The 27,554-nt window shown below is 39.9% G+C and overlaps 2 protein-coding genes across 19 annotated transcripts in view; one reads left to right on the top strand and one right to left on the bottom strand.

The window, feature by feature from the left end:
* The window catches only part of PPP1R9A (protein phosphatase 1 regulatory subunit 9A), a 323,631-nt gene extending 300,036 nt beyond the window's left edge, over positions 1 to 23,595 (top strand). For 8 of the 17 annotated variants that reach the window (XM_027071911.2, XM_053218431.1, XM_027071909.2 and 5 more), the window contains 5 exons: positions 11,345 to 11,543; positions 13,579 to 13,698; positions 14,545 to 14,568; positions 15,679 to 15,861; positions 17,217 to 23,595. In XM_027071911.2, the coding sequence (XP_026927712.1) occupies positions 11,345 to 11,543; positions 13,579 to 13,698; positions 14,545 to 14,568; positions 15,679 to 15,861; positions 17,217 to 17,426 (736 nt within the window). In that variant the 3' untranslated portion in view covers positions 17,427 to 23,595. Of the gene's footprint in view, positions 1 to 1,600; positions 3,601 to 11,344; positions 11,544 to 13,578; positions 13,699 to 14,544; positions 14,569 to 15,678; positions 15,862 to 17,216 lie in introns of those variants that run through there. The other 9 variants (XM_053218445.1, XM_053218432.1, XM_053218438.1 and 6 more) reach the window with 5 other exon arrangements.
* Positions 23,596 to 25,538: 1,943 nt separating this feature from the next.
* PON1 (paraoxonase 1) overlaps positions 25,539 to 27,554 on the bottom strand; it is a 34,704-nt gene continuing 32,688 nt past the window's right edge. For both annotated transcript variants that reach the window (XM_015066541.3, XM_015066542.3), the window contains one exon: positions 25,539 to 25,958. In XM_015066541.3, the coding sequence (XP_014922027.1) occupies positions 25,800 to 25,958 (159 nt within the window). In that variant the 3' untranslated portion in view covers positions 25,539 to 25,799. The remainder of the gene's footprint in view (positions 25,959 to 27,554) is intronic.

Genomic DNA, 27,554 nt, shown 5'->3' with positions numbered 1-27,554 from the left:
CTTTATACTGCATGCTGTCAACTTTTAACTTCAGATTTGTATCAGGAGACAATAAAGCATGGAGCTTGACTGCCTGGGTTTGGATAAGAGCTTTCTGAGTTATCACCTTTAAAATCTTGGACAAGTTATTTAACCCGTTTGCTTCCACTTCCTCATGTGAAGTAAGGGTAAATAACAGTAGCTACCTAATTACTGTAGTGTAAGGATTAAATGAGTTTTCATACAAAGCATTTAAAATGCCTCTCTCTCTGTCCCCCTCCTGCTCGCACTGTCTCTCTCAAAAATAAACATTAAAAAAAAATTTAAGGGGCGCCTGGGTGGCTCAGTCGGTTGAGAGCCCGACTTCGGTTCAGGTCATGATCTCACGGTTCATGGGTTCGAGCCCTGCATGGGGCTCTGTGCTGACAGCTCAGAGCCTGGAGCCTGCTTCTGATACTGTCTCCCTCTCTCTCTGCCCCTCCGCTGCTTGTGCTCTGTCTCTCCCTTTCTCAAAAATAAATAAACATTAAAAAATTTTAAAAAAAATGTTAAACTCTCTCCGCCCCTCTCCTACTTGCACTCTGTCTCTCTCAAAAATAAACATTAAAAAAAAGTGGGGGGGCACCTGGGTGGCACAGTAGGTTGAGCATCCAACTTCGGCTCAGGTCATGATCTCACAGTTCGTGGGTTCAAGCCCCGTGTCGGGCTCTGTGCTGGCAGCTCAGAGCCTGGAGCCTGCTTTGGATTCTGTGTCTCCCTCTCTCTCTGCCCCTCTCCCACTCACACTCTGTCTGTCTCTCTCAAAAATAAACATTAAAAAAATTAAAAAATAAATAAAATGGTACCTGGTACATAGGTATTTAAAGCTAATAATAAAGATAACAATTTTCTATAATTATTATTTGCAAGTTACAAAGCAGTTTTACATTTATCACTTTATTTGGTCCTTATAAAAAGATTGGGAGGGCAGATAATAAATAATACCATACTGTATTAAGAACTTCACCTTCATAGAATTTAATTGATTTGCCCACAATTATGCAATGGGCAATTAATGCAACAGGACTTGTGCTTCCTGTCGAGATGTCTTTCCAACACAACGCCTCACCTCCAGTTATTTATGTATCTAATGATGTGTAAATTTCTTTATGAAATTTGGGGATCATCTCATTAATATAGACTAAGTAGGAAACAGAATGCTAACAATAAAAAATCGTAAAATCACTTGGGGACCACTTTCCTGTTTTATAGGTTGTCCTCCACTCTTTCTTTTTTTTTTTTTTTGCTTTTTCCTGGCGTACAACTTCTTCCTGGGATTCTGGGACAGTAGGGTGGGGGATGAGAAGAGAGAATTCCCAAATTAATTGTGTTAGTCCATTGTTGTTTTGTTTGTTTGTTTTTAACGTTGTGCACTGGAGAAAGGATAAAAAGCTCTGTTTACATTGAGGACACCAGTCTCAGGAAAAATAAGTCAATGATACAACAGAAAAGCAATTTAACTTCATGTGGTTTCAGAGTAAGAAATATAAAATAGTCTACTATGTGCCTTAAAATTAAGTTTAGAAAACTATATACTCAGGATTAAAAAAAAAAAAGACAATAAATAATGAAACTATTTCAGGGAGAGAGAGATGCCAAGATACACAACGGGAAAGAAGCTGGGACACTTCTCTGGTAACACGGCAGTCCTTTTGGTGCCTGGACTTCTGAGACAGTCACTACCTGTCACCTTCAGGCTCCACCCTAAAAGGGATGTAAGTGAGGCATCCAGTAGTGGGGAGAAGGTGTGACTCAATTTCATCCTAGTGGCCAGCGGGTATCACCCCCTTGTACAGAGTGAACAGCAAGCAAATCTTGGTTCTGTTGGTGAGTGCTCACCTTTCTCTAGGCAAACCCCAGGGAGTCAAGGGTGGGCTATGCCTACAGCTAATGCCAGCGTTTGCACCAACAGCCAGCCAGCTCTGTTTTTAAAATATTAACTCTGGAGTCTTTCTGCTTCAGTGGTCACAAGTATTTACACACATACCAATGCTACAAAATCATTTTCAATTAGAATCATAAATGTACAATTATCTGTAATTATAGTAAAGTTTTGACAAGACTGACAGGAATTCATAGAGTTGAAATCCTGAAAGAACAAGGGAAGAAGAGGGACTTTTTCTGTGTCACATAAATGACTTTTTGAGCTGTCACAGTAATTGGTTAACGCTAATCAAATCTAATGACAGTCTGTGTTCTCCTATAGAGATTGATGATGGGCCCAGAACCTTTTAAAACATATGGCAGGAAGCAGAGTTACTGCCCTGTAGGAGCTTAATGCATTGAGTTGGTTTCATGGGGCCCCTGCAGGTAGGTGGCTGATAAGCACCGTGAGCTGTAGGGTCCCCTTCCAGCTATGGAGGACTGGGAATAAACTCATCACCTCTATGCAGCATTCTCAGAAAAATGAGGGAATGATTCATGGATTGAGTTTATAATCTTATCTCTTAGGCTTTTCATTATTAGTCTGTAAAAATCTGATGAGGTCATTCAATCAGTTATAGCCTGAGGCTGTCGGACTCTAAAGAGGCAAGACAGTTTGCTAAGTTCCGTCTTGGTCTCGGTTTTTCCCTTCTTCAGGAGTTAAGAGTTTACTTTATTGTATTCCTTGTGGAGGCATAATGACTCAAATACATGAGCAACATGAAACAAATAGATAAGGTTAAGGAATTATAATAATAAATAAGCCCTTCCAAAAATATGGCTTGGTTCTATCCTTTTCCAATATGTCCTCAGTGAATGTGGATTTAAATAGGCAGCATAGCAGATAACAAAAGCAGGAAGCATGTAGTTGTCAGAGCTTGTTCAGACCAAAGAGTAAAATAAAATACTATCCTAATTCTAGTGTAAGTAGCCACTGATGTCAGTGGAGGTGCCTGCTTTGGAGCTCTGTGGAAGAAGCTCCCAGTTGAGTTGCTGAATGGGACGATGGGAAGCCCTGTGAGCAATTACGTGTATCTTAGAACAAGGCTAGACATGTGGGAAAATGACAAGGAAGGGAGATGGCACTCCTTTGTGGAAGTGAATTTGCAGTCATCTTAAAAGTATGAACTGTGGGAAATCATGGTGCCGGAATCCAAGCATTCATCCTTGCTTTGCAAGGCTCTGAATTTCTTGGAGCTTCATTTCCCACCAAAAAATAATTAGGCGGATTCAAACTCCGTAGTCTCTGATCCCCATCCATCTCTGTCTATGCTGTCCAATATGCTAGCCTCCAGTCAGATGTGGCTTTTGAGCACTAGAAATGTAGCTAGTCTATACTGAAATGTATTGTAGGAGAAAATGCATGCAGGATTTCAAAGACTTAGGATGAAAAAAAAAGTGTGAAATATCTTATTAAAATGTTATAATACCAATTACATATTGAAATAATAATATTTTGGGTTAAATAAAATAAAATTAATTGTACCTTTTCCTTATATGACTCCCAGAAAAGTTTGATTTATATATGTACTTCATATTTCTGTTGGATAGTGTCGATCTGTATGATTCTATGTAAAACATCTTCTTTTTGAGTTCTAACTTGTCATTTCATTGATCTATAAATTAGCATGTTTTCATGTTTGTTTATTCTTCTTTTATTTTTTTAATTGAAGTATAATCAACATACAGTATCATATTAGTTTTAGGTACAGTGTAATGATTCAACTCCAGTTCTATACATTACTCAGCACTCATCACAATATGTGTACTCCTTCTTGTCTATTCTTTTTTAAATCTATACCTGTTCCTCTGTGTTCCAAATATAATTTGTTTATACACAGAGGTACAAAAGATACAATAACATAATTTATTTTAAAGGCAAATTGGATAGGGGGACAAAAAGGTAAAGCAAAAAGTAAGGTTGGTACTTAAAATATAAAATCTTCAACAACAACTGCATAGTAAGTATAACAGTGGCTTTCAGTAAAAGCAAAGAGCATGATGTCAGAGTAAAGAGCCTGGATTCAGTCATAGCTGCCACTTAACGTCTTGGGCAAGTTCCTTAACCTGTCTGTCCGTTTCCTGGTCTGTAAGATGGAAATATTCATACTTCTTCAGGTCATCAGGAGGATTGAGAGTCACATTTAAGCACGTTTTAAGTCCTTAATAAATGTCAACAGTTATCATTACTAGTATTATTATTTAAAACCATTCTGATCAGAGGAATGTAAAACAAAGTATTCTCTGTATGTATTTTGCTGGCCATCTTGTTCATCCATTGTTAATTTTAGTGATATCTTGAAGAATGAGTGGACTGGGGATTATAATTCAGACAACCCTTCATAGATATTTCTCTCAAGGAACCTTTAGGTAAATCAAGGCATTACAGTGAGTTTGAGAACATTCCAGTGACATGTGCCTGGAGGGCAGCTCTGCCCTGTTGCTGAGCAAGGGCACACAGCCTCTGCTCTTGAGCTGGAATGGAAACAGTCCCTTTCAGAAGTGTTGATGAGCAAGACGAGCAAATGTGCCTGAAGAGAACAGCACCTCGCCTCTGCCTAACAGAGACACCCCACAGAAGAGCCAACATTTCTCTTTAAAAAATATATTAAAAGTATGCTTTTAAAAGGGGCGCCTGCGTAGCTTGGTGAGTTAGGTGTCCAACTTGCGATTTCGGCTCAGGTCATGACCTCACAGTTCATGAGATCGAGCCCCTCATTGGGGCTATCAGCGCAGAGCTCCTTGGGATTTTCTCTGTGTCTTTCTGCCCCTCCCCTGCTCACATACCTGCTTTCTCTGTCTTAAAGTAAATAAATAAACATTTTTCAAAAATTATTTTAAAAAATAGGAAACAAAACTGCTATTGTAAGTGGCCAGAAGAGAATGGCCATTAGAAAATAGCAAAATAATTTGAGCCTGGCAGGTTGTTGGTTTTTTTTTTAAGTAATTTTATTTAATTTATTTTTAAAGTTTATTCATTATTTCTGAGAGAGAGAGAGAGAGGGAGATAGATAGCAGGGGAGGGGCAGAGAGAGGGAGATACAGAATGCAAAACAGGCTCTAGGCTCTGAGCTGTCTGCACAGAGCCCAATGTGGAGCTCAAACTGGTGACCCATGAGATCATGACCTGAGCCGAAATCGTACGTGTAAGTGACTGAGCCACCCAGGCGCCCCAAGCCCGGCACGTTTTAAAGCAAATGTTTAAATCATGAACAATGGTGATGAAAACTCAGTAAAGCTCCTACAGAGTGCTTAATTTTGACAGTATAACTTCTGCAGATTCTCTCCTTCACTTGATATTTTTCATGACCAGAGGTTGCTTCATTCTTAAAAAGGGGATTATTTGAGTTATAAATTAAAAGTAACTTATTAAAGTCTCCAGTTTTTACAACTTACTTTTTTTTCAGTTTCAGTTCAACTTACAAATCTTTTTGTTTTATTTATACACCTAGTAAAATTTTGTAAAAAAAATAAAAGCAGTCACTTTTATGGAGACCTCTGAATAATGTTAGCTTAGACTCAGTAGCACAGACTTGTTCCCCCCATAATTGCCTGTCCTGATTTTAGAAAACTGCGTTTATAAATGTAATTTATTCAGTTTTCTTTTTAAGTACTTGCCAGCGCTTGAAACTTGACAAACTTTTACATTCCTAACATGTCAACGCTTTTCCACTTGAAAAAACTCAAAAATCTAGTAGATTAAAATGGTAACATAGTGACTGTAAACATCCAGTGCTCTTATCAATTTGGTTATTTTACTTCTTAAACAATTAATCATATTAAGATAGAATCAACAGACAAACTTCTCTCTCAGATTTCTAATAATACAAATTGTCTTAAATCCTCGGCAATATATTTATTATTCCTAAACCTAACATTTTTATTTTGATAATATCAATTTTATTTTACATAATCTTCTTGATGTTTCATTTTAAATCTTCCCAGGGCGCGTGGGTGGCTCAGTCGGTTAAGCGTTCAACTTCCGCTCAGGTCATGATCTCACGGTTTGTGGGTTCAAGCCCCGTGTTGGGCTCTGTGTTGACAGCTCAGAGTCTGGACCCTGCTTCGAATTCTGTGTGTCTGTCTCTGCCTCTCTCTCTCTCTCTGTCTCTGTTTCTCTCTCATCCTCTCTCTCTCAAAAATAAATAAACATTTTTAAAAATTTTAAAAAAAAAACCTTCTCAATATGGAGGGAACTCATTAAAGGAACAGTTTCTCCATCTCATATGAATGTAGAGGAGGAAAAAAAAATAACCGTTTTTCCTTCTACCCTCTTGGGTTCTTTGGTTGGAGTCCTGTAAATGAAATTGACAGAAGATAGATTAACAAGAGAAAAGCATACAGATTTATTTAATGTAAGTTTTGTGTGATGCAGGAAACTTTATAAGGAAATGAAGACTCAGAGAAGCAGTTAAGCCTGAGCATTTTAATGCTAGATTAGTTTAAGACTGAAAAGGCTTGGAAAATATGATAGAACATAAGGGTATGAACTAACAGTAGTAAACAGTGGGGAGCTTAGCAAGGCCTATTCGTTCATTCATTCCTTCAGATTTCTCTAAGTGTCCCTCCATCTACAGAGATAAAGATGTTCCTTTCCTCCAGGTATATAGGGAGGGCACCTCTCATGTAAGGGTCTTATGACCTGCTTCAGGAGCAGTGGGGGAAGTCAGAGTACCTACCATTTGTCAGATTCCTTTACCTTAAAATATTTGCTGTGCCAAGTTACCATATTCTGTGGTTAGCATGTCCAGAAACCCTGTCACAAGTTAAGGTTACACAGTTACCATCTCATATGGGCTATCGGTTATGGATTAGAGGTTTAGACCGTAACTCAGGGTCTGGAAGCAGGATATGTCTAGGGTGGTTGGCCTAAGCTGCACATGGACATGCTTGTCCAGGCTGCACATGGCCTGCTTGTCATAGCTGTTAACTGTCAGGGTCTCCAAGTGCCCTTCAGAAGGAGCTGGCTTTAAAACTTCAGTCTCCTTGGTGGATGTTAGAACTTTACAGAATTACTTGATCTGATTTGAGTAAATGGAAGTCTGCAACCCTTCCTCTGATTGCCCCTAACTTTCTCTAATTAACCTCCATAACTACCTGCTCAAAGTCTATATTATGCTTATACTTTTTATGTTCTGCCAGTTCCTGAACTCCTATTTTATCTTGATGACATTCAGTTCTATTCCGAATAACTTCACACACCTTGTATTTAATGTAAGACAAACCAAAAAAAAAAAAAAAAAAAAAAAAAGAATTACTAAGGAATGTTTACCTGGGCAACTTAACTTTGGGGTCCTGACCCCAGGATGAACTGGTTTCAAGATGTATGGAATTGGGTTAGCTGCTCTCTAGAGTTGTGAGCTATAAACCACTTAAATGCCGGGAAAGAATTACTCCCTCCACCTCACACACAACACACACACACACCCTTGGCAATTTAATATTACAGAGATTTAATTTGAAGCCATTCTTTTTCTCAGTTACTAACAATAAAACAATCGGGGTTACATCCGTGACTTGTAATTGCATTTTTACCAAAAATGATAGTGAGACTTTAGTGTACAAGTTAAAAAAGAAGATGAATTACAGAACACATACCTATTTTGACTCTCTGAAAACTATTTTCAGATCCAGTAAACATTCATTTCTACCAATCTTGATTTTTCAAGGGGATTATTAAGGATCTATATGAAGCTTATGCACCTTACACCATAACCAGCTCTCAGAGTCAAAAAAGTCAATAGAGGGAGCAAGGGAGGGAAGAAAGGGAAGGAAGGAGAAAGAAGGGAAGAATTTTATGTTATTCTTGACAGATTTCTCCACAAAGTGAAACAGACTCTGAGTGGTCAGTAAGGCATGACTATTTCCAAACTCTCTCTGCTCCTTTTGTAGGCCCAAGAATTCATATTGTCCAGAGGGACATTGGTATTTATTTTAGAAAATATGTCTGGTAAGCTGATGGATCTGTAATTATAAAGTAATGGAGAGTTTGCTTTTTTAAGTGAATATACTTTGGGTCCAAGCAAATGGAAGCATACTAACCATTCGGTATACTAGGAAACACACAGAGATTATATCAGTTCATGGGGTTTTAGAGTCGAGGCTACACAAAGAAATGAGGGGTACAGGATACAGCCTCAGCAGGGGCACAGTCAGTCTGGAAAATCCTCTTCAAAGGAGGCCAGGACCTGGTGGTTTGCAGCTTTGAGGACCATGGTTGTTTCCTTAGAAGTAGGCTTTCTTTGCTTTCTACGTGACTGCTCCTCCATTTCTTCCATCATCTTGCATAGAAAGCTGGAGAAGAAAGCCTCTGAGTGTCACTGGAATCTGAGCATCCATGATGTCATTCATCACACTCACTATGGCCTCTGGATCGGTCTTCAGTGCTGCACATACAATTTGTCATGGGATTATTAGTCTTGAATATTTTCCTGGAATTGAGGCTTTTATGAAAAAGTTTAATTAGATGTGGTCTTGGAATTTTGTTTAAAATGTTGTATGGTCAGAATAGATGTTGAACTGAAAGTCCTTTTCAAATAAGGCATTCGAATGACAGCACCTAGGCAAAAATATTCTTATTTCCCGCCTATTAAAAAGAAAAATGGCGATGGTGGTGGCTGTCCCAAAAGCATTGTTTCAAAGGCAGTTCACTGGGAGTAGGACAAGATAGCCATGCTGTCATTAATTATAACCTGTTTATAAACTTTAAAACAATATCCATATATTTAAACCCTGCTGTGCCTTTTTGAATTATGGGTGGAACTCTTAAAAAAAAAAAAAGGCTTCCGTGATACTTTGATTAATTGATCCAGAAGTTTGTAACCAAAGGGGGAAATAATCTTTAGGTCCAGTTTATCTCAAACATGTCCAGTTATAAGAATGTGGAACTGCAGCAAAAATATTTTTGTGTTTCTGCACAGTTAGAGGCTTCTGAACATTTTTACTGGACTCTGGGACCTGAGCTTCAAAGTCAAGCCTCAAAAGCTAAATTATGACTGGATAGATAGTGAGAACTGCACAGATTTACCTCGCCAGAGGTAAAGTTTCAAGGAGTAGGATGGGGAGAGAGGATGAGACCCAGCTTGATGGAGACATTCCCAGGGTTGTTCAGCCTGAGCTGTTGGTCTTATCTCCCCCCAAGACAATATATTACTTCCTGAAGGGTAAGGACCCAAGATCCTTCCCTAGTTGAATTTGTTTACAGTAAAGAGATAAGATTTCTCTCCCTCTGCCAGAGGGGAGGTAAGAACAGCACTATGTCCCTCTCCTATATAATCATCCAGATTGGCATTGTTTAGATTCCTTACCTACAGTGTAGACCAAGTATGGGATGACAACTGGTTTTCATTGTGTCCCTCTAGAAAGAAGAAATTAGGGCATGGGGAACCAGTGCAATCATTTTCTGTAAGTAAATGGTAACTTGTTCTGCTCCAGAAGCCTCATCCTTGCATCCAGGGTAATATAAATAAATGTAGATATTATTAAAAACTTTAAATATCAGCTCAGACATGTGTTAAAATATAGATTCCAGGCAAACTCCTCCCTTCCTCTGTCCCACATTCGAATTCAGGAATTCTAGGTGCCTATGAATCTGTATTTGAGCATCTGCCCTAGATGATTCTTACCAGACTTGTTTGGGAAACACTGCACTGGTCCATGACCCAGGAATAAAAAGTGCTTCTTGCAGAATACCAGTCTGCCTCTGCTAGTATGATGTCTCAAGTTCAATTATTGTACCCCCTCTGCCCCATCTTTTAATAGTAAGTAAGTAGAATTAAGGATACAGAATTTTTTTGTAATTTAGACTTTAGGATGAAATTGAAGGTTGACCAACATCTCTCATTGGGCTTTCTGTCTTATCCTTACAGTCCCTTTTATTGTTTGTCTGTTTGTTTTTTAAGGAACTCACCATCATAATCATCAGGTATTCTGGAATCTTTAAATGACCAACTATTTTACTCACCCAAACTACGATCTCAATATTCTACCAAAATTTCACTGATGTCTCCATTCTCTTTAATCGTTATTTTTATAATCCTTTTATATTTGTATATTGCTTTGCCGTTAACAAGATGCTTTTACATTTATTGTCCCATTTGATTCTCAGAGTAGTCTTTGGAAATAAACAGGGACTGTTAGGAGTGTTCTACTAGTTATGTAAACTTGAAATGAGAGTTGAGAAGCCTGTGGGTCCTGAGTTGTCTGGCTGTGGTGTGGAGGCACTTTTAACTGAAAAGGAATCTCCTTGTTGGCATGACATCAACAGCTAACATATAATAAACATTGTAGCAAATACCATTGGGACATATTGAGGGTTGACCTCTTCTAAGATGCACATTAACTGCTGTCCATTCCTGCCTCAGCTCTTGGTAATTATTTTTCTCTAACCAAAAGATAAATGTAAATATGCAAGTACTTGCACTGATAAGAATATCAGTCTTCAAACTGTGTTTCTCAAATGACTTTGAATCCTTTCAATGTTAAACAATAACCATAGACCTTCATACTTTCACAGATTCCCAAGCACTTTCACGCATACTATCTCATGTAATTCTTAACAACTACATAGGAGATACATAAAATACCCACGTTTTACACAGGAGGAAATAGAGGCTAAGAGAAGACCAAGGCCATGTACTCGAGAGGTGGTAGACCCTGGACCTCCAAGTAGGGTATTAAGACTTGTGGCCTGGTCTCCTCCTAGAAAAAGGCACTCAGATTATGATGAAAAAGCAATAAGGGATGTGTTCTGCTTCAAGCATCATAAGCCCTGACATTTCCAAAGTATTTAAATACATCATTTTCCAAAGTCTCATACTCTTGGCAGCATGAGTTCAGAGGAGGCCAGGAAAGAATGCTGGCTAAGAGCTAATGGCACTAATGGTAAGGCACTGCTGTGTCACCCAAATAAGGGGACTGCTGCAATGGTTAACCTCATAGCAGTTCTAGAAAGATGGTGCCCCGCCCTGACTTTAATTCACCCACATCCATTTATCAGGCAAATTTCCTAAGAATTCACTATGGCAAAGCACTATGAAAATGTTGACCGCGGGGCACGCGGGTGGCTTTGTTGGTTAAGCATCTGTCTCTTGGTTTCGGTTCAGGTCATGACCTCACAGTTCGTGAGTTTGAGCCCCACATGGGACTCTGTGCAACTTAAAAAAAAAAAAGGTGGTGGGGGTGGGGAAATGTTGACCATTGTTGTAGAATCCATTTCAGTTCAAACAAGGTAGCTACTAAGCTTAATGTCCTAGTAAAAAATGCAAATTTTTTCCTCTGTTGTGTAGAACAATATCTCAAACTCTTACTTCGAACTTGATTCAGAGTCCCTTCAGAATTCAGTTAAACAAGTGTCACATCTGCCCTTTCTTTGTCTAACGTGCCCATTTGTCTCATAATACAGGATCTTCAGAGGCAGGCTGGAACACTGGAAACCGAAGCCATCCCCCACAGCGCAGGTCACCACCCGCTCACCATGCATGCCTTTCTCGTGGTTTAACGAAAGCCGAAAAGGATCCTATTCCTTCAGAAACCTGCCTTCACCTACAAGTCCCCTTCAGCCTTCTCCTGAAACTCTAATTTCAGATAAAAAGGGGTCCAAGGTAGACAACACATGGATTTAAAAAGCAAACAAGAAAACCCCAAATCCTTCCTCCTCTTCAGTCTTTGGAAAGCATTCTCAACTTGTGTGTTTACTCTGGACCTGAGAAACCAATGTGATAACACTGCAATAAACCATGCATGGTATTTCCTGTGTGGGGAGAAAGAAAGCCTCCGTTAACCATCACCTTCTTTAATTCTGTTCCATTCTAGATTGTACGTTAATCTTTGATTTGCCTGTCTTTTCACATACTGCTGTTTAATCTCAGTTTGACAGTTAAGCCATGCTGGGAAAGATGCATTTGAGTCATGGACCAGTATGATAGATCTGTTTACGAAGTATGCCACTTTAAATTACATTACAAGACTATTTTTACCGCGTTCTTCGAGATTTACTGGAAAACAAATAAATTTGGGACTGAATACGTGTTCAATATATCTAAATGAAACTCTTTAAAACAAACCAATGCTGCCATAGCCCCCTTGCTTATATCTTCTTTTAAATCAAACTTCCATGTTGAAAAACTTATAATCTCATCACCAAAGTTCTTAACTTTAGCAGAATTAGAAAATACAAGGCATGGATGTTGTTTGTTTTCAAATGCACAATGGTTATTTCCAGCATGACGCTGCAAACCTTACCTAACATTTTATTGAAGCACATATGGTGGCTAACTTTCACATGTTGTTTGGTCTCCTTTTATCTGTGTTTGCTTTTCTTTCTCAAACAGAAATGTGTGATTAATGTTACTTGAATTTAACTCTTTTCTTGAGGTCAACAGCTCACAGGGTTTTGACAGGGTTTGGGGCTGTGTCTCTGTTGACAATATCAAATAGTAATGTGTTGTGTCAAATGCTCTCCTGCTTAAGTGTTCTACTAGCCTAGCTCTCCACGTTCTTGGATTTCGTTTCCATGTCTGAAGTTTTAGCAGACCTTGGGGTTTGTTTGGAACTGATTTCTCCAGCCTCTGGCATGGTATTCATTTTTGACAACCGACTGAACCCAGTGGCAAGGGAACCTAATGGAAACCTAACAGTCCAATCCCTATGGAAGTGGAATATGAAACAAGATGGTGTTGGCCAAGGGCTTCGAGTTCCTAGGAAGCCAGTCATTCTAGAATTAGTAGCAAGAAAGTCTGGGCAGCACTAGATCACTCTGATCTTTGTAACATTTTTAGTACTGGATCTGAGAAATCTAAATGTAGTTGGAATAACTCTACTATTATCTTGCCACGGAGAGACTCCAGATTTGGTGTAAGACATTTTCACGAATGCAGCTATGTGGTCATTGTGAACATATTTGACTTTAATATCCACTGAACGTTTTAATGAAGATCTGAGGAACTTTTGTTCACACCCCTCCCCCCACCCCTTGCTCAGCAACCCCCCCCCCCCCCCCAGGTGATTATTTGGAAAGTGTACCTGTTCTGTAGCCTCTTTGGTGCTCTGTCGATGCTGTGTGAGAGTTGTGTTTGAGCATGTAACTACTCGTGTATTTACACTGAGACTGTGACCTCCCCCAGAACTCATCGTCTTGAAGGTTATATCCAGGGGAGGATCTGCCATTTCTCACAGTATTTATCACGGCCAACAGCAAGCGATCCTTCCCAGGGGGTGCTCAAGCTACCTTTCTAATATGGATGGCCATCTGTTCCTAATAGCTCAGGCTCTCCACACCATCTTGTATTTTTACTTGCACTGTTACTCATCACAATTAGGGTCAAAGAAGATAGGCTTATTAATATTACTCCTCTGAGCAGTTGCAGAGGATAATGAATGCCGTATCCTTGAAGAGAGATTAAAGAATCATTTCTCCAAAACACCTATGCTCCTATCTGATGGAGAAAGCACCCAGAATTCCCTATCAATTGCAAAAGGCACAGCGCTCTCAACCACTGCCACTTGAAGGTCATCACCAAACCAAATATGATTTTCTCCTAAGATTACTTAAAGAGAGGCTTTTAGAACTTGCAAATACACCTACCTCTGGTTCCCTCGCTGTGCTCATTTAACACTGAGCTTCATCTACTTTTACAGAATTTTACCTTCAATGATGACTTCAGTCCCAGCAGCACCAGTTCGGCAGACCTGAGCGGCCTAGGAGCAGAACCCAAAACTACAGGGCTCTCCCAGTCCTTAGTGCTGTCATCAGATGAGGTATGCTCATGGCGCTCAGATCCTCCACTGTTCCCATCACCTACCACCAGGAAGACGTTCTTAAGTAGATTTTGTTATAAATCATTTGGATCATGGTTTCATGCTTGATAGGAAATCATGATTCCTCTCCCTCTCTATCTCAACGTGAAGACAAAGGACTGTTTCCGAGCCCTTTAAGCCCTCCAGGGACCTCCTCCGCCTTTCTCTGATGTAATTGAGATGATGCTAACCAGAGGGGTGGGGATGGGAGCCTGGGCACTAGAGAGCACACATAGGGAATAGCTCAGGAATCAGGGGAGTTGACAGACTATCCATCCCCTTTCTCACTCGCCTCCCCCCCATCATCACCTCTGCCCCAGGACTCTGATATTCCCTCTGAGTAGGGCATGGCCCCTCATTGAGAACCTCTGCAGTGGAGACAGAGAGAGGTATACAGTTCCCAAAAGGAAGGAAAACTGGGTGAGAATCACTTATTTAGAAGCCAGGGTCAAATTAACATTGCCAAGAATTCCCAGAAGATAAATGTGTACAGAGAAGCAGGATATTACATTAGTGATTGACTTAGTGCCCCAAGAGGTAAGGAGAGGAACAAATACCAGTATTTAGGGCAGGGGGTGGGAGGGAGAGAAGCACTGTAAATAAAGACATTGTTGCTGCGAGTATTTGTTCTAAGTTATTTCTTTCTAACATGATTTTTGTTTTATGAAACTTTTTTCTCTTAAATGTTTCTGCCCATACTCTTCAGGCTTGGCGTGATTTTAATTTTAAAACTTTGTACTGTGTATGTTGTGTTTCCTATTTCTATAACACTTTTCTTTTTGATTCCTTTGTTGCTCCCTCACTCAGAGCCTGGATATGATAGATGACGAGGTGAGCTATCAGTGGGCTGCGTGTGGTGGCTTATGTGGTATTGTTCGAACCTTCTCTTCTCTCTCTGCAAAATGATTTAAAACTCAAACGATGCAAGAATACTGGTGTCTGTGGTGGAGGATTTCCTTGTCCTAAATAGTTTCACTCTCTGCCCTTGTCTCTATCTAAGTTTAAAAGATATTTCTGAGTCAAGAGGATCACCACATTCTACCTCCAGAGTCCCTCGACTGATCCCCCATCGCCATTACCCTGACACGGTCCATTCTGTTCCACCTCCTTTGCCTTCATCTCGGCTTACCCCATCCCCTTGTCAGTGTTCCCCAAGGTGACCCTTGTCTTTCCTCCCAGACCTGTCTTCATCTTCATCGCCTCTCAGCTTAGAGGTGCTAGGGACCAAGCTGCCCTCTGCACTATTAAAAGCGATGTTCTGCGCTGGGCAGAGCCTAAGATTTGGAATAAACCACTACCTGTTGAGCTCTACCCGTTGCTAGCTGCGTGGTCTCGGACAGATCTGTACACTTGCCGAGCCTCACTTCCCTCATTTATTAAAAGTCATTATGGACATTACCTGCCCTGCCTTCCTCACAGGTTCGCTTGCTGCTCACGTGAAATCATGGCTGTGAAATTTCCCCTAACAACGCTTGAGGACGTAATGCCGTCCCCTTCTAAGGGAAAGATAACCTCAATATTTTTAAATGTATTTTTATATATCTCCAACGTCTTATCTGAGGCTACATGCAGAGTGATGCATTGCATATAGAGATGAATGAAATACTCGTTTTCTGCATCTCATAATCTTTCCAAAGTGTTCTAGCGTAAGACTTGCAACATTGGAGTGTATTTTTCAATATAAAACATCCGACATTAATAATGCCGCTTTATCTGGGGGAATTTTTAAATTTCCAAATACCTAAACAATGTAGGTGATAATTACGTGTGTGTGTGTGTGTGTGTGTCACACACACAACTAGAACCATAGCTTAATCATTTTACGGTTTAAAAATAAATGTGGCTCTAGTAGGCAAGAGATTCCTTTTGATAGCGTAATAAGCCGTGCCGAGCCCTAGCATCTTGGTCCTTTAACAACGCTGCGTAACATTCCTACCTCAGATCCTTGATGATGGACAGTCTCCCAAACACAGTCAGTGTCAGAATCGGGCCGTTCATGAATGGAGCGTGCAGCAGGTTTCTCACTGGCTAATGAGCCTAAATCTGGAGCAGTATGTATCTGAATTCAGTGCCCAAAACATCACTGGAGAGCAACTCCTGCAGTTGGATGGAAATAAACTTAAGGTAAAGAATTATATGTCTGTGTTAGGTTACCAGGTATGATTTGTATTGCACATAGCACCTAAAATGTTTTCATTAGATAAGAACATCTGCATATCTGAGAGGTAATTCTCATCAACGGTCAGCAGAAAGGACGTTGCATTATTTCTGAGTAGTAAATGAAGTTTTGGAAAGTCGTCAAGGATTCTAAGCCAAACAGTAGGCTGCCAAGTAGGAAAGCTAGGGACTCACTCCATTGCTTCCCCTAGCAACACATGGTCCATGTACGAACTCTACTGACTTCCTGTGTAGTATGAGTTGTAATAATGGCCAATGTGGACTCTCTTTCATCACATTAGAGTTAAAACCTAAATCCATGAATCTTTCCGTCTTTATTCATTTCTTCTCCGCCCCCACTCTTCCCTGCACACCTCTCCAAAACGGGGATGATATTCTCCACAGAACTTTCTTCCCCAAGTACGCGCAGGCCGTGTCTCCCCCCGCTCCATCCCACTCTCATTTCACCTGTCCAGTTCATCCCTTTTAGAGACTGAGGGGGTACCTACCCCTGTGGAAAAGGGCAAAAAGAACTTACATTCGGCTCCCCACCCCCAACCTCAGCCCCCTGCTGGGCTGAAGGGCAGATGAGTATCTCTTGACAGTCTTGAAAAGGTTAGAGATCAATCAATAGTCTGTGAATATGAAGGCCCATTGAAGGCTGTCCCTGTTGGGGAGATGGATGCATCCTGCTGTTGATTCTGAAGGTCATGAAACATTTAAAGTACGCAACCAACTCCCCTTATTCTGAATTCCAAGCTCATCGAGCAGCCTCCTCATTAACAGGATTCCTTTATAGGTCTGCCTACAGGGAGAAAATGGCTAGTCATGCTGACATGAGCATTCCAGCCTCAAAGACATTTTTGGTCCTCATTGTAAATGATTACATTGGCAGAAAGGAAGCCATTTCATTCTCCCTGCCCTTCTTGGAGGCCTCTATGGCAGCAGGTGCCCACTCCTATCTTTTAAAAATATTGATGAGTTTAGCAATATGTTTGCTTGTAAATGTCTACAGCCCAAAGGTTGGGGAAGCAGAACTGTGCCCCCTTTTAAAAATTCATTCACCCATTAATTACCAGTTTGGAAAGCACTTACTTAATGGGGTTTAGGGCCTACTGGGCTAGGAACTTCAAAGAACAAATAAAGCTCAGCCCCCAAGTATGGAGATTATTGGCAAATGTCATCAGCTTTTCCTAGTTTCTTACCTCTTTGATTATGTTTAAATTAGTTCTTCAGTTTGAACATATTGTGATATCAACCTCTTCCTGAGCAGAGAGGTCACTGGTTTTCAAATTCAATTTGTTTATGTATTTCCTTCCTAGGCTCTGGGAATGACGTCATCCCAGGACCGAGCAGTGGTAAAAAAAAAACTGAAGGAAATGAAGGTATCTCTAGAGAAGGCTCGGAAGGCCCAAGAGAAAATGGAAAAACAAAGAGAAAAGCTGAGGAGGAAGGAACAAGAACAAATGCAGAGGAAGTCTAAAAAGAACGAAAAGATGACAGCTGCCACAGAGGGCGCTGGTGAGCAGTAACACACACCCTCTCTCAGACAAGTCTCCCCTCTTCCTGCCCCACTCTCCTCCGGAGGATTAAGGAACTGATGGCAGGGGTGATGTGCGCTAGGCAGATGGGGGAACCACGTGTTGCATAACTGCATTTTCTGCAATAATCGAATACTATTTTAATTTTTGCCTACTGAAATAATCCCAAGCCTCCTTTGGTTTCTTGCCAAACCAAGGATCTCATTTGTGAAAGATGCAAAATAGCTGTGTTTCTCTCTCTCTTACTATGCTCTTGTGTTGTGTTGGGTGGGTTGCGTTGCTTGGAAAATGGATGTCACCCTGCCCAACAAAAGCGTGAGACACCCCAGGTATTGTTAATGGAGGGCCGTGACTTTTCAGTCTGGGAATCCTGAAACTGGTCAATAGCACATATCTGCATGGCCGAGAGCACCACTCTGCCATGAGATCTGGGCTCCAGAATCTACCCCAGCATGTGGGAAAGTTTCCCTCTCATTTTTGTGTCTGGACAGTGAGACAACCCCACTGTAGAAACATGGGTGCTCTGTAACATGATTACGTACTGTGGCCAAAGGCAAGCAAACTCTTCTGTTTGCGGGGCATCAGAAAGAGAGAAAAGAATTATAGTTATTTGTTAACCCCAGAAGGAAGCAAAAAGCCTTAAGAATGTGGATGTGGGTATTACCTTGGGGTTCTGAGAGTAACATTTATCCTCCAGATTTAGCCGAACAAAGAAAAAAATCAGACATTAGCACAGCCATGGGATATTGGGATCCATTGTTTACTTTGCTACTGCTGCATGTTCAGTACTTCAGCAACACTGACACACATAACGTAGTTCCTTTTTCCCCCAACAAATTGAACAGGAAATTGATTTTTAAGGAAACCAACGTTTTCAGGTTTCCTCTCCTGGGGAACATTCTGGCTAGTCTTCGGCCTGACTGTGACACAATCAGGAACTTGTCACATATTTTCTACTTAAGATTTCCCAAGTGGGCTCAGTTAGTGTTTTAACAAATGTACTTTTAAGAAAAATAGAAATACCAGTTAGAGAAAATTTAGATTTGAGTAACGTTCAACCAGAGAAGCTATTTTATTGAACACACAGAATGTTCCCGTAAAGGAGAGCTGACAGTTACATTTTAGAGATGTTTCGAATGTTTTTTCTGAGCCATTCTCTTTCACTCTTTAGAGATTTCCACTTTACGGTTCAAGTTTGTTTAAGAGAGTACACAGGATACAGTCTACCAGTGGAGACAGTTAATACTTATTTTAAACCCAGTATTAAGGATTTCAGTATTTCATCAAATTAATTCAAGTGTAGGAGATTAGGGCAGAAGGAGGCAAAAATAAGTTTATCTGGAGAGATTTCAAATGATTGGTTGTTGTTTGTTGTTTTGCTTTTTATGCTTGTGTTTCTGGTTGTCTTTCCTACGTTGGCTGTAAAAACAAGGTCATCCACTTTCCAAGGGACGAGTTTCAAAATAAGAGTTGAGGCCAGATAAATTCTTGGACTTGTATTTTACTTCCTTTACTACATGGTGGGGGTAATGGTGGGGGTGGGGGCGGGGGGAATGGGACCTCTGTCCATATCTTTCACTAGAAATGTTGTATACACAGAGCTTGAGGGAAGGCTTTTGAAGGTTACAGGTCATAGATAATGTAAAAGGGCTCTTGCCCATATAGCACCATCTTGTATTTTGAATATTGTGATTTTTTTTTTTTTGCTTGCTTGAATATCTGAAATCTGGAATTGGCTGAACTAGAAATTTATAATGCTGTTCTTTCCCTAAGGCCTGTTTCCTTTTCAGTGACAGAGTATTGTCTGTTATACTTCAGTCCTTTTGTCGCAGGGACAGATCATTCAATACTCAGAAACATTGACACAAGTTAATATTGTGTTTTACAATTATCAGAGTCACTATGTATGTTTTTCTGACTATCTTCATTTGGAGTATGATAATGAAACTGCCATACTGGATACTCTATTAATATTTGAGATGTGTGGTGCTTTGCTATTTATTAATATCATGAGAAACAAGGAACCACCACTATTCATGAACTACAAAATTCAGCAGATCTTGTCTAATACTAAAAGACTACATTAGTCAAAATCTGGGAATACTAGTGCTTGCTATTGTAAATTTTGGCCATTTTTGCTTATCTTTGGGGGAAAAAAGGTGATCTGGATCACACTGGAAGTTTTTCTCTGTATTCATTTTAAGAGTGGAAATAGAGGAGGATTATTTTAAGTTATGTTTATACTTCGGTGTTATTTGAAAATGGATGTACATACTGGAAATGTCTGTAAGTCTCAGTCTCTGCACATAATTTATTGCATTTTCTTAAATGTCTTAAAAGTATTGTTCTTGAACTTTATTTGTACACTTCCAATGTTTAGGTCAGTGATCAACTGAAAATATTATAAATCAAATTCTTATTCCTCAAATCACTTAGTTTGTATTGTAACTATTTTGGTTTGTTAAGTTAAGTTATGGTAATTTTAGGTCTTAGCAAGTTACTTTAATATTATTACTACTTAAAACTGCTGAAATCATAAAAGGCACTCGATTTGACTGTCCGACAAAGGACAGAGTGTAAACTGATTGATCAAAGAGTGTGAAAACAAAGTGCAGGACCTCAGATCTTATGAACATTTGGTTTTCGTATTATTTCTTCTCTTGACTCTAGTGCATGATGCCTGACCGGGGTTCCAGTGTCTTCGACAATTCCTACTTTAATTAATGCTAGTGCTCTTCAGCGTCCATACAGTTTAACACAGAATTGTTGCTTCATGATCCTTAAAGACTTTGCAGTTTTTTATTTATCAGCAAATGAACAAAAAGGGAGTATCTGGTTACTATGAATTATATTTCCTAAATGACAGCTCAGTATGACTTTAACAATAGCCACATTGTTTTGGGGTATAGGTAATGCTTTGGGGGTTAGGGAATGCGTGGTGAGGCCAAGCCGTAGACAGGGAGCATTGTATGGGCTGAATGTCTAGGCAGAGTTTTCCATTAAAGGACTTTAGTTACTATAACAGATTATTTAAGACCACCTCTCTTAAAGTAACTCACAGTTTATGTACTAGTTTTCTCATTCTTTTCTTTTCTTTTTTCTGCCTGAATCGGAAGTGTACTTCAGAGTGATACATTAGGGCAGAAACTGAACTTTGTTCCTTCTGATACACTGATGAAGTCCGCCATTTATTTCATGATAATAAAGCTATCGTTCTAGGCTAGCCTTCTTTAGCTGGGGTTGACCTGGATTTCTGGCCCTCAACATCAAAGAAGCATCTTTAACCCACGAGACAGACAGACAGTTTGTGATTGCAGTATTACAGTGCTCATTCCAAACTCAGCTTTTTAAGGGGCCTGGAATGGGAACACCTACTTTGTGTTTCTTTGTTGTTGTTGGAAACAAAGTGGCAAGAGGACAGGAGAGGAACCAAATTAACCCTTGCTGCTGCCTTTCATCCTCTAGTCCTCTCTAGCCCGAAATCTTAAGCTCTCCCAGGCCCGAGCTACCATCATAGGTTGTTGGATATAGCCCCTCAATTAGCCCTTATGGTTTTGGCTAAAGACAAAGAATTCTCGACTAGGTTTTTTTGTGTAATAGGATTAACATGTGCTTTAAAATTATATTTTTAAAAAGTAAATAAAATACTGCATTTATATGGATAGTCAATCTCAATTATAAATATTAAAGGTTCTGTAGACCAGGCTTCAAGAGAAGAAACCCAGTGTTTGAAGATTCTAAAGAGAGATGTCCCAACAATTCTGGAACAAGTGTTTATAATCTGGATATGTGGTAGCCCCTCATTACATTGGCATATTCAAGAATTACCAAATTCCATCTGAGCCGTTAAATTTACTGTCCTAGCAGGGCCCTGGTGAGGGGCATATCACTCTGGTGGACAGCAGGCACTAAGGTTCAAGTCACCTGGTTAATGGTAAGTCCTCAGTGCTTTCTGAATGAAAGGTGAAATGGAAAAGAAAAGCCCAGGCTTTTTAAAAAATATCTTTTCAAATTTACCTTTGATCAAGGATCTACCTGTACGCTCTTCTGAAGCTAAGCATTTAAGGAGGAAGTCCAGAAATAAAATGTCCATATTTTCCACTAGAATTGTTTTTTTTTATTATGATAATGGGGGTGGGGAGTAAATTCTCAAAAAAAAACAGTATTGTCAGAAATATGAATGTGCTTCAGTGACTCATTCCTGGAAAAGAGCCTGGGTATATAGACAGATTTTTTTAAAAACTATATTTGTCTTAGGTATTTAAAGTCTCAGGAAGTTTAGTTTTGGCTCAAAACACTGGGGAAAAAATAATACTGGACAGTGCACTAGTAGTATTTGAATAACTTATAGTAGCAACAGAATAGATCCATCCAACCAGGAAGTCAGAGGGCAAGGGAAAAGCTTACAGAATCAATTTCTCCCTGGAAATAAAAGCATCAAGTTCCACCTTATAGTAAACAGAGGGTCTTTAAGTGCTTGTGCGTGAGTGTCTGTGTGGATGTGTTGAGGGAATGGTTGTTACTTGAAGGCTCGCCTAGGTGAGTGGCCTGTGACCCGCTTCCACATCTACAGAGTGGGGAAGGAAAGAAATGTGATGATTTCCGATCCTTGGCCCTGCCCCAACCCCAAAACTGCTAGAGATTCAAGAATGAATGAGAGGTAAAAAATAAGAGAACCAGAGGCAACTTGTCAATAATGTGCATGCTGTGTGTGGAGATGTACAGAACTACATATGTGTGAATATATTTCCACCTTACACACATACATATATACATACATATGCGCACACGCGCTCACACACACACACACACACACACACACTGCAATCACATGGCATAAAATATATGTACATTGTATAAGGAACTTGGTAATTCAGTTAGGACTCCAAGCAGTAATCATAGCCTTATCGCCACTTTGTGTGTGTGTATACATGGAATGGCTCATAAGATTTTAAGAGATTTTTTTAATGTAAGTATTTCTACTAAATGCACTTATCCTTCTACATGTTTATATATTTTGGTAAAATTGATTTATTAGATACTTGGTATTTTAGTAAGATAAAGTTTCCTCAAATGTTTAGTTAATGCTTTGATGTCAAGATTGCACATTGCTGAGTTGAACCTCAGAAACGTAGGCAGCTTTGGGCATTTTCAACTGCGGACCGCAGTCTCTTGGCTAAAAATTATACCTGTGTTCTTGTGCATTCGCTCATGCTCTTCGATGACGTACTTGGTAGCTATGATGCTTAAGCCACTAACTACTGGCTCTCTGATGGCAGTGTTGCCATCACACGGTCATTTCTTTACTTTTTTTTTGTGGAGCGATGGCATGGTTAGGTCATTGCCAAATATAATGCAAGTGGATATGAGCGTGCGTATGTTGTTGGAAGGTGTGCCCTTCTCTTTCTTTCAGCTGCTTTATCCACATACCCAGGTTTTCTGCTAAGGATGTAACTGTTCATCCATGAAAGAACAATTGGCCAAAAATAGTTAAATTACCTTGACAAGTGGGAATTAACAGGCACTCCAACTAGATGACACCTACCAACAACATCAGGTTTAGTTAGTGTTTTGCAAAACCCCTTAAGTATATGTGTGTATATGTTTTCCTTAATATTATTTATGGTTATCACAAGCATTGCTTTTGTATTTTTTAATGGTGTCGCAGCTAAGCCACTTGTACGTCTGCTACATATCACTAACAAAACCAGCCAGCTGAAAAGAGAAACAAGAGAGAATGAATTCTATTCCATTTTTAGAAGTTGATTTATTTTAATCTTTCTTTATATATCACTAAAGGAAAAGAGTTGGTTGAAAATCATTTTGCGTCCGATAAGTATGGATAGCATGCTATCTGAAACTTTTAATTTGTACATTTTGGTGTCTGATCATTTGCATGGAAGAGACAATATAGTGCCACGTCTGAATTGTTCTCTTGTGCTTGGTTAATATGTACTTCTCTAGATTGTTCCGTTTCAAACGACATTTCTTACTCTTTGGTTTTCAGAGGCGTTCAAAGCAAACTATCACAATGGTCCTCTGTTTTCTGACCAATCTAAAAATACCTGTGATTACATTTAATTTGTCAGTGTAAATAAATCTCTTGCCAATGAGTATTATTGTTGTCAGACAACGAATGCAATAAAAAGAGAAATACGGATATCTGTCAGAGTGATTCTTTTTTTCTCTTCCATTTTCACCTTCAACTAAAACAAGCCTTGACTGGGTAAACCTGTATTAACTGTCAAAATATATCTATCAATCAAGAGCAAAAGTGCACGTTTTCCATGGAAATGAAACTAAAAATAAGTTTGAGCCCCAGAACAGTGTAAATTGGCAGCTAGAATTACATTTGAAAGCGTAGTTCTGGAACTGGGCATAAAGTGAAAGATGCTGCACTAGAAGCTTCCTCGGCCAGCTTCCGGTTCCCGCCACGGCTGCACCAGCGCCCTTTCTGACGCCTGTCAGCCAGGAGAGGTCTGTGACAAGTGCATTAAAGGGCTGGCCTCACACAGCATGGGGCAAGCTCAGAGTCAGCCCATCCCACAGGACGGGGTTCTTTGCCGTGATGTTACTTCGAAAACCTTAAAAGTTCTGGAGATTTGAACATAGCAAATGAGGGACATTAATTTCTCTCTCTTTCTCTCGTACACACACGAACCATAATTGATCTGTGACTAAACCTTTGGCAGTGCAAAAAAATAAGTGAATTTTAGGCCGGCTTGTCTTCCTCAGGGTCTGCTATGAAATTCCTCACTGAGGGGAGGCATGTGTCCCTTTTTGGCTGAGCCTGAGTGTATGCTGTGTCACACAGGATAGCCTTCTTTCTTTTTTAGGGGGTAGGTTGGGGACAGAATTTGCTTATTCTGTCAAGAACAAGAAGAGAGAACAGAGTATGGTTACTTCACTGATGATATCAAACAACTCTTTTTAAAAGAAGCGTGGGCTTTTTCAGCATACGTACAACAGCCATTGATAGTTTCAAAAAGAGTATTTCAGGAAATCCAGCTTTGAGGGCTGTAAACAGCATCACTGAATGATTGAGCACTCGTAGGGCACATGATCTTATGCTCACTGAAATCGTGACTAAAATAACTCTAATCCGATATGAGGAAAAGTGTTCTCCAGGCCAAACAAAATGTTCCCATTTATGACTCTAAGTTAACATGTTGGCACTTCTCAATTTTTCAGCCAGCCGTTTTTCCCAAACTACCAGACCGTCATCGTGGCAAGTGCCCTAGAACTATGTTTGTAATGTGACTGCTGTAGCATCCCAGGGAAATCATCCATCCTGTCAAAGGAGATAGGTAAATGAAGCTAGGTAACCTTTCCATCCCAGCTTTTACAAGAAAATGACAAAGTCATCTTTTCTTCTGAGTCATGTCCCTGAGAAGATAGGCCAAGGCTGTTGATTTTTTTATTATCGTTATTATTATTTTTTTTACCTTTCTATTGTTTTCTTCTTAGCCTCCACTGCAAGTTACAATAGGAAGAAAGAGAAAAAAAAAACTACCAACCCCCACCACCACTTCTAACAACAATCTCGTCTTTGGGGGGCATTTGGCTTTACCCAAATCGATTATGGGCTTCATTCTGTATCCACTCATGGACGCGAACAAACTTCTTCTTTTCACTGGGTCAAAGAAACTACAATGTCCAATTGATGCTGAGATAACAGACACTCGTGTGACAATACTCCCAAGAATGTTAAGATGCTCCTTCATGTCATTGCTAAGGGAGAATTGAATAAATCAAAGGAAAAGGAGAAATAGGGTCACTCAGATTTATGTTTACTGAGAAAGTCATCCACAGTAGGGGCAATGGAAGTCAGACTGGGCCAGTATGTCCGATGGCTTTGCAGAGGAAGTTTGTGTGCAGCTGAGGGAAACTGGTGCACATCTAGTTTTCCAGCAGGTGAACCAGAGCCCCTTGAGTAAGGACTAGAGTTAATGACGATACATGAGATCATCCTGCTCCTGTATTCTCTGAACAAGACTCAGCGAGGCAGCGATAAGCTCGTGTGCTCTCAGGGAACACATGCTTCAGGGAGAGTGCATTTGGATCCCATACCGTTAAATTATTTAAGACCTGACCACTGACACAGCAATTTCAGCCATTTTATTGAAAAGGACTTTTTTATTGGTCAGTGAGGTTTTCAAATATTGCTAGACTGATTTGCTATCATACCCTCCAAAAAGCCTTCTGCATTGATTCTGTTCCCAGCTAACCAGCGCTTTCCTCCTTCCAGATACCTGAGTTCGGGGTCAGTGGTCACTGTTCAGATCAGATGGCTGTGGCCCCTGAGATGGGGCCAACAGCTGAAATGGGCTCACAGTATCCACGGCACGGGTGCAAACCGACCCACTAGAGCTCACAATACAGAGCTTTCTGGAACACGGTGCCAATCAGCAGTTTCCCTTTGTACACAGAGGCAACAGTACTTCCTTGCAAAACTGTACCGTTTTCTGCATAAACACGGGTAACTTTGGGTTCTTCTGTTAAGATGTTCTGGATTCGGATCACCTATCAAAGAAATAACGGTAGCTTAATATTTCTTTTTAAGTCACTCAAAATTAACTTTAAATAAGGGTCATGTCTTCACATGAAAAAGCCTGCAGGTAAATCATATTTTGTTGCCAAATTACCCTTTATATAAGACATCGGTTTCCCCACTGGCAAAACGACAGATTTTAATCAGGCGACTTGGAACAGAGAGACACATAGGACTACCTAGACTAGGCAAGAAACAGAAGTAAGTAGCACAGTCTGGGTGTGAGACATTAGGGAGTATTAGGGACTATGGCAAACGAGGAGGGAGGCTGTTAGTAACGGATTACTGCCATGCTAGAATTCGGGCCAGTTTTTTGTGTTTTCAGAAAAGCTAGGAATTTGGTCTTTAAATTCTGGCAATTAAAAAAAAAAAACATATCTCTGTACCATACACATCTGCTCCTCTGAACTAAAGTTTCCAACATTAAATGTATACGATTTTATAAGTTCAGTTTCCTTCATTTATTGAGCAGAAATATGATTGTGTCGATCACAACAGTGTGGTAGCATGCTAAGCTGACCACACGTAATAGCCAATATGTGACCACTTTGGTCAATAAAACAGCGATTTCATATAATTCACACTGTGTAAAGAGCACCCTGTGAGGCAGGGGCCCAGGGTCATGTTTTGGATCTTCTACTCACTATTCCTCATTTGTAGAACGAGGTGTGTGGGACGAGATTAAGTTTCTTTTTAGCTCTACGTATTATTCTTAAGACTTTAGGATAAAATACAATGACTAGAAGAAAGGATACCTACATACAAAAACACCAAATGTGGCAGACTAGGATGGCCAGTGCCTATATACAAAGGGTTCAAGGGAGCAGTAACAAGGACCTCTTTAAAACAGCAGGCCCCAAGGACAGACGTGTTAGTTACTAGGAAATAGGTGATGATGCATCTTGGCTTAGGTAAGCCTCTTTTTAATAAAACTAAATCATCCTTCTATGGGGCAGTGCATTGGTTAATGGATTGTTATTACTTTTTGCTATTTCTTACCAAATCCATCATTAGAAAGGGTCCATGCTGTAGCAAGTGACCGAAGTTCACCAAATGAGCTAACAAGCAAGAACAAATTAGAATCTAACATTCTGCTCCGTTCTGAACGGTGAACACACCACAGCATACATGTCAGTTCTGTTAAACATACCATATAGCAATCCTAATGGCTAAGAGGTAGCAAAAGGCACAGAGGACTGCCATTAAACATAATCACAATTGTCCTGTAAGCCTGGAGATAAAGAGTATGAAGGGCCGTAAAGTAACTGGAAACAAACATTTGGTTTTGGGCTTTTTTTAAATCTAAGAAACATGGGATTAAAAAAAATTTTTTTTTGGTGGGTGGGAATGAGAACGACTCTTACAACTAGGCTTTAAAAAGAATACATAGCAATAAACTATGCCAAAAGTTATATTGGTTATTTGATGTAAATAACAAGTATAATTAATACATACTGAAAAACTCAAAATAGATAACTCTAGATGAGTCATAGTAAATGCCTATGGCAAAGTGAGTTTCAGATTCTTGTTTGCACTGCCAAAATAGTCCACTGAATAAAGACCATGAA

The sequence above is a fragment of the Acinonyx jubatus genome, chromosome A2 (assembly GCF_027475565.1).
Source record: "Acinonyx jubatus isolate Ajub_Pintada_27869175 chromosome A2, VMU_Ajub_asm_v1.0, whole genome shotgun sequence".
Taxonomy (NCBI): Eukaryota; Metazoa; Chordata; class Mammalia; order Carnivora; family Felidae; genus Acinonyx; species Acinonyx jubatus.
Note: the sequence above shows the minus strand (reverse complement) of the source record. Positions and strands in the feature narration are given on the sequence as shown.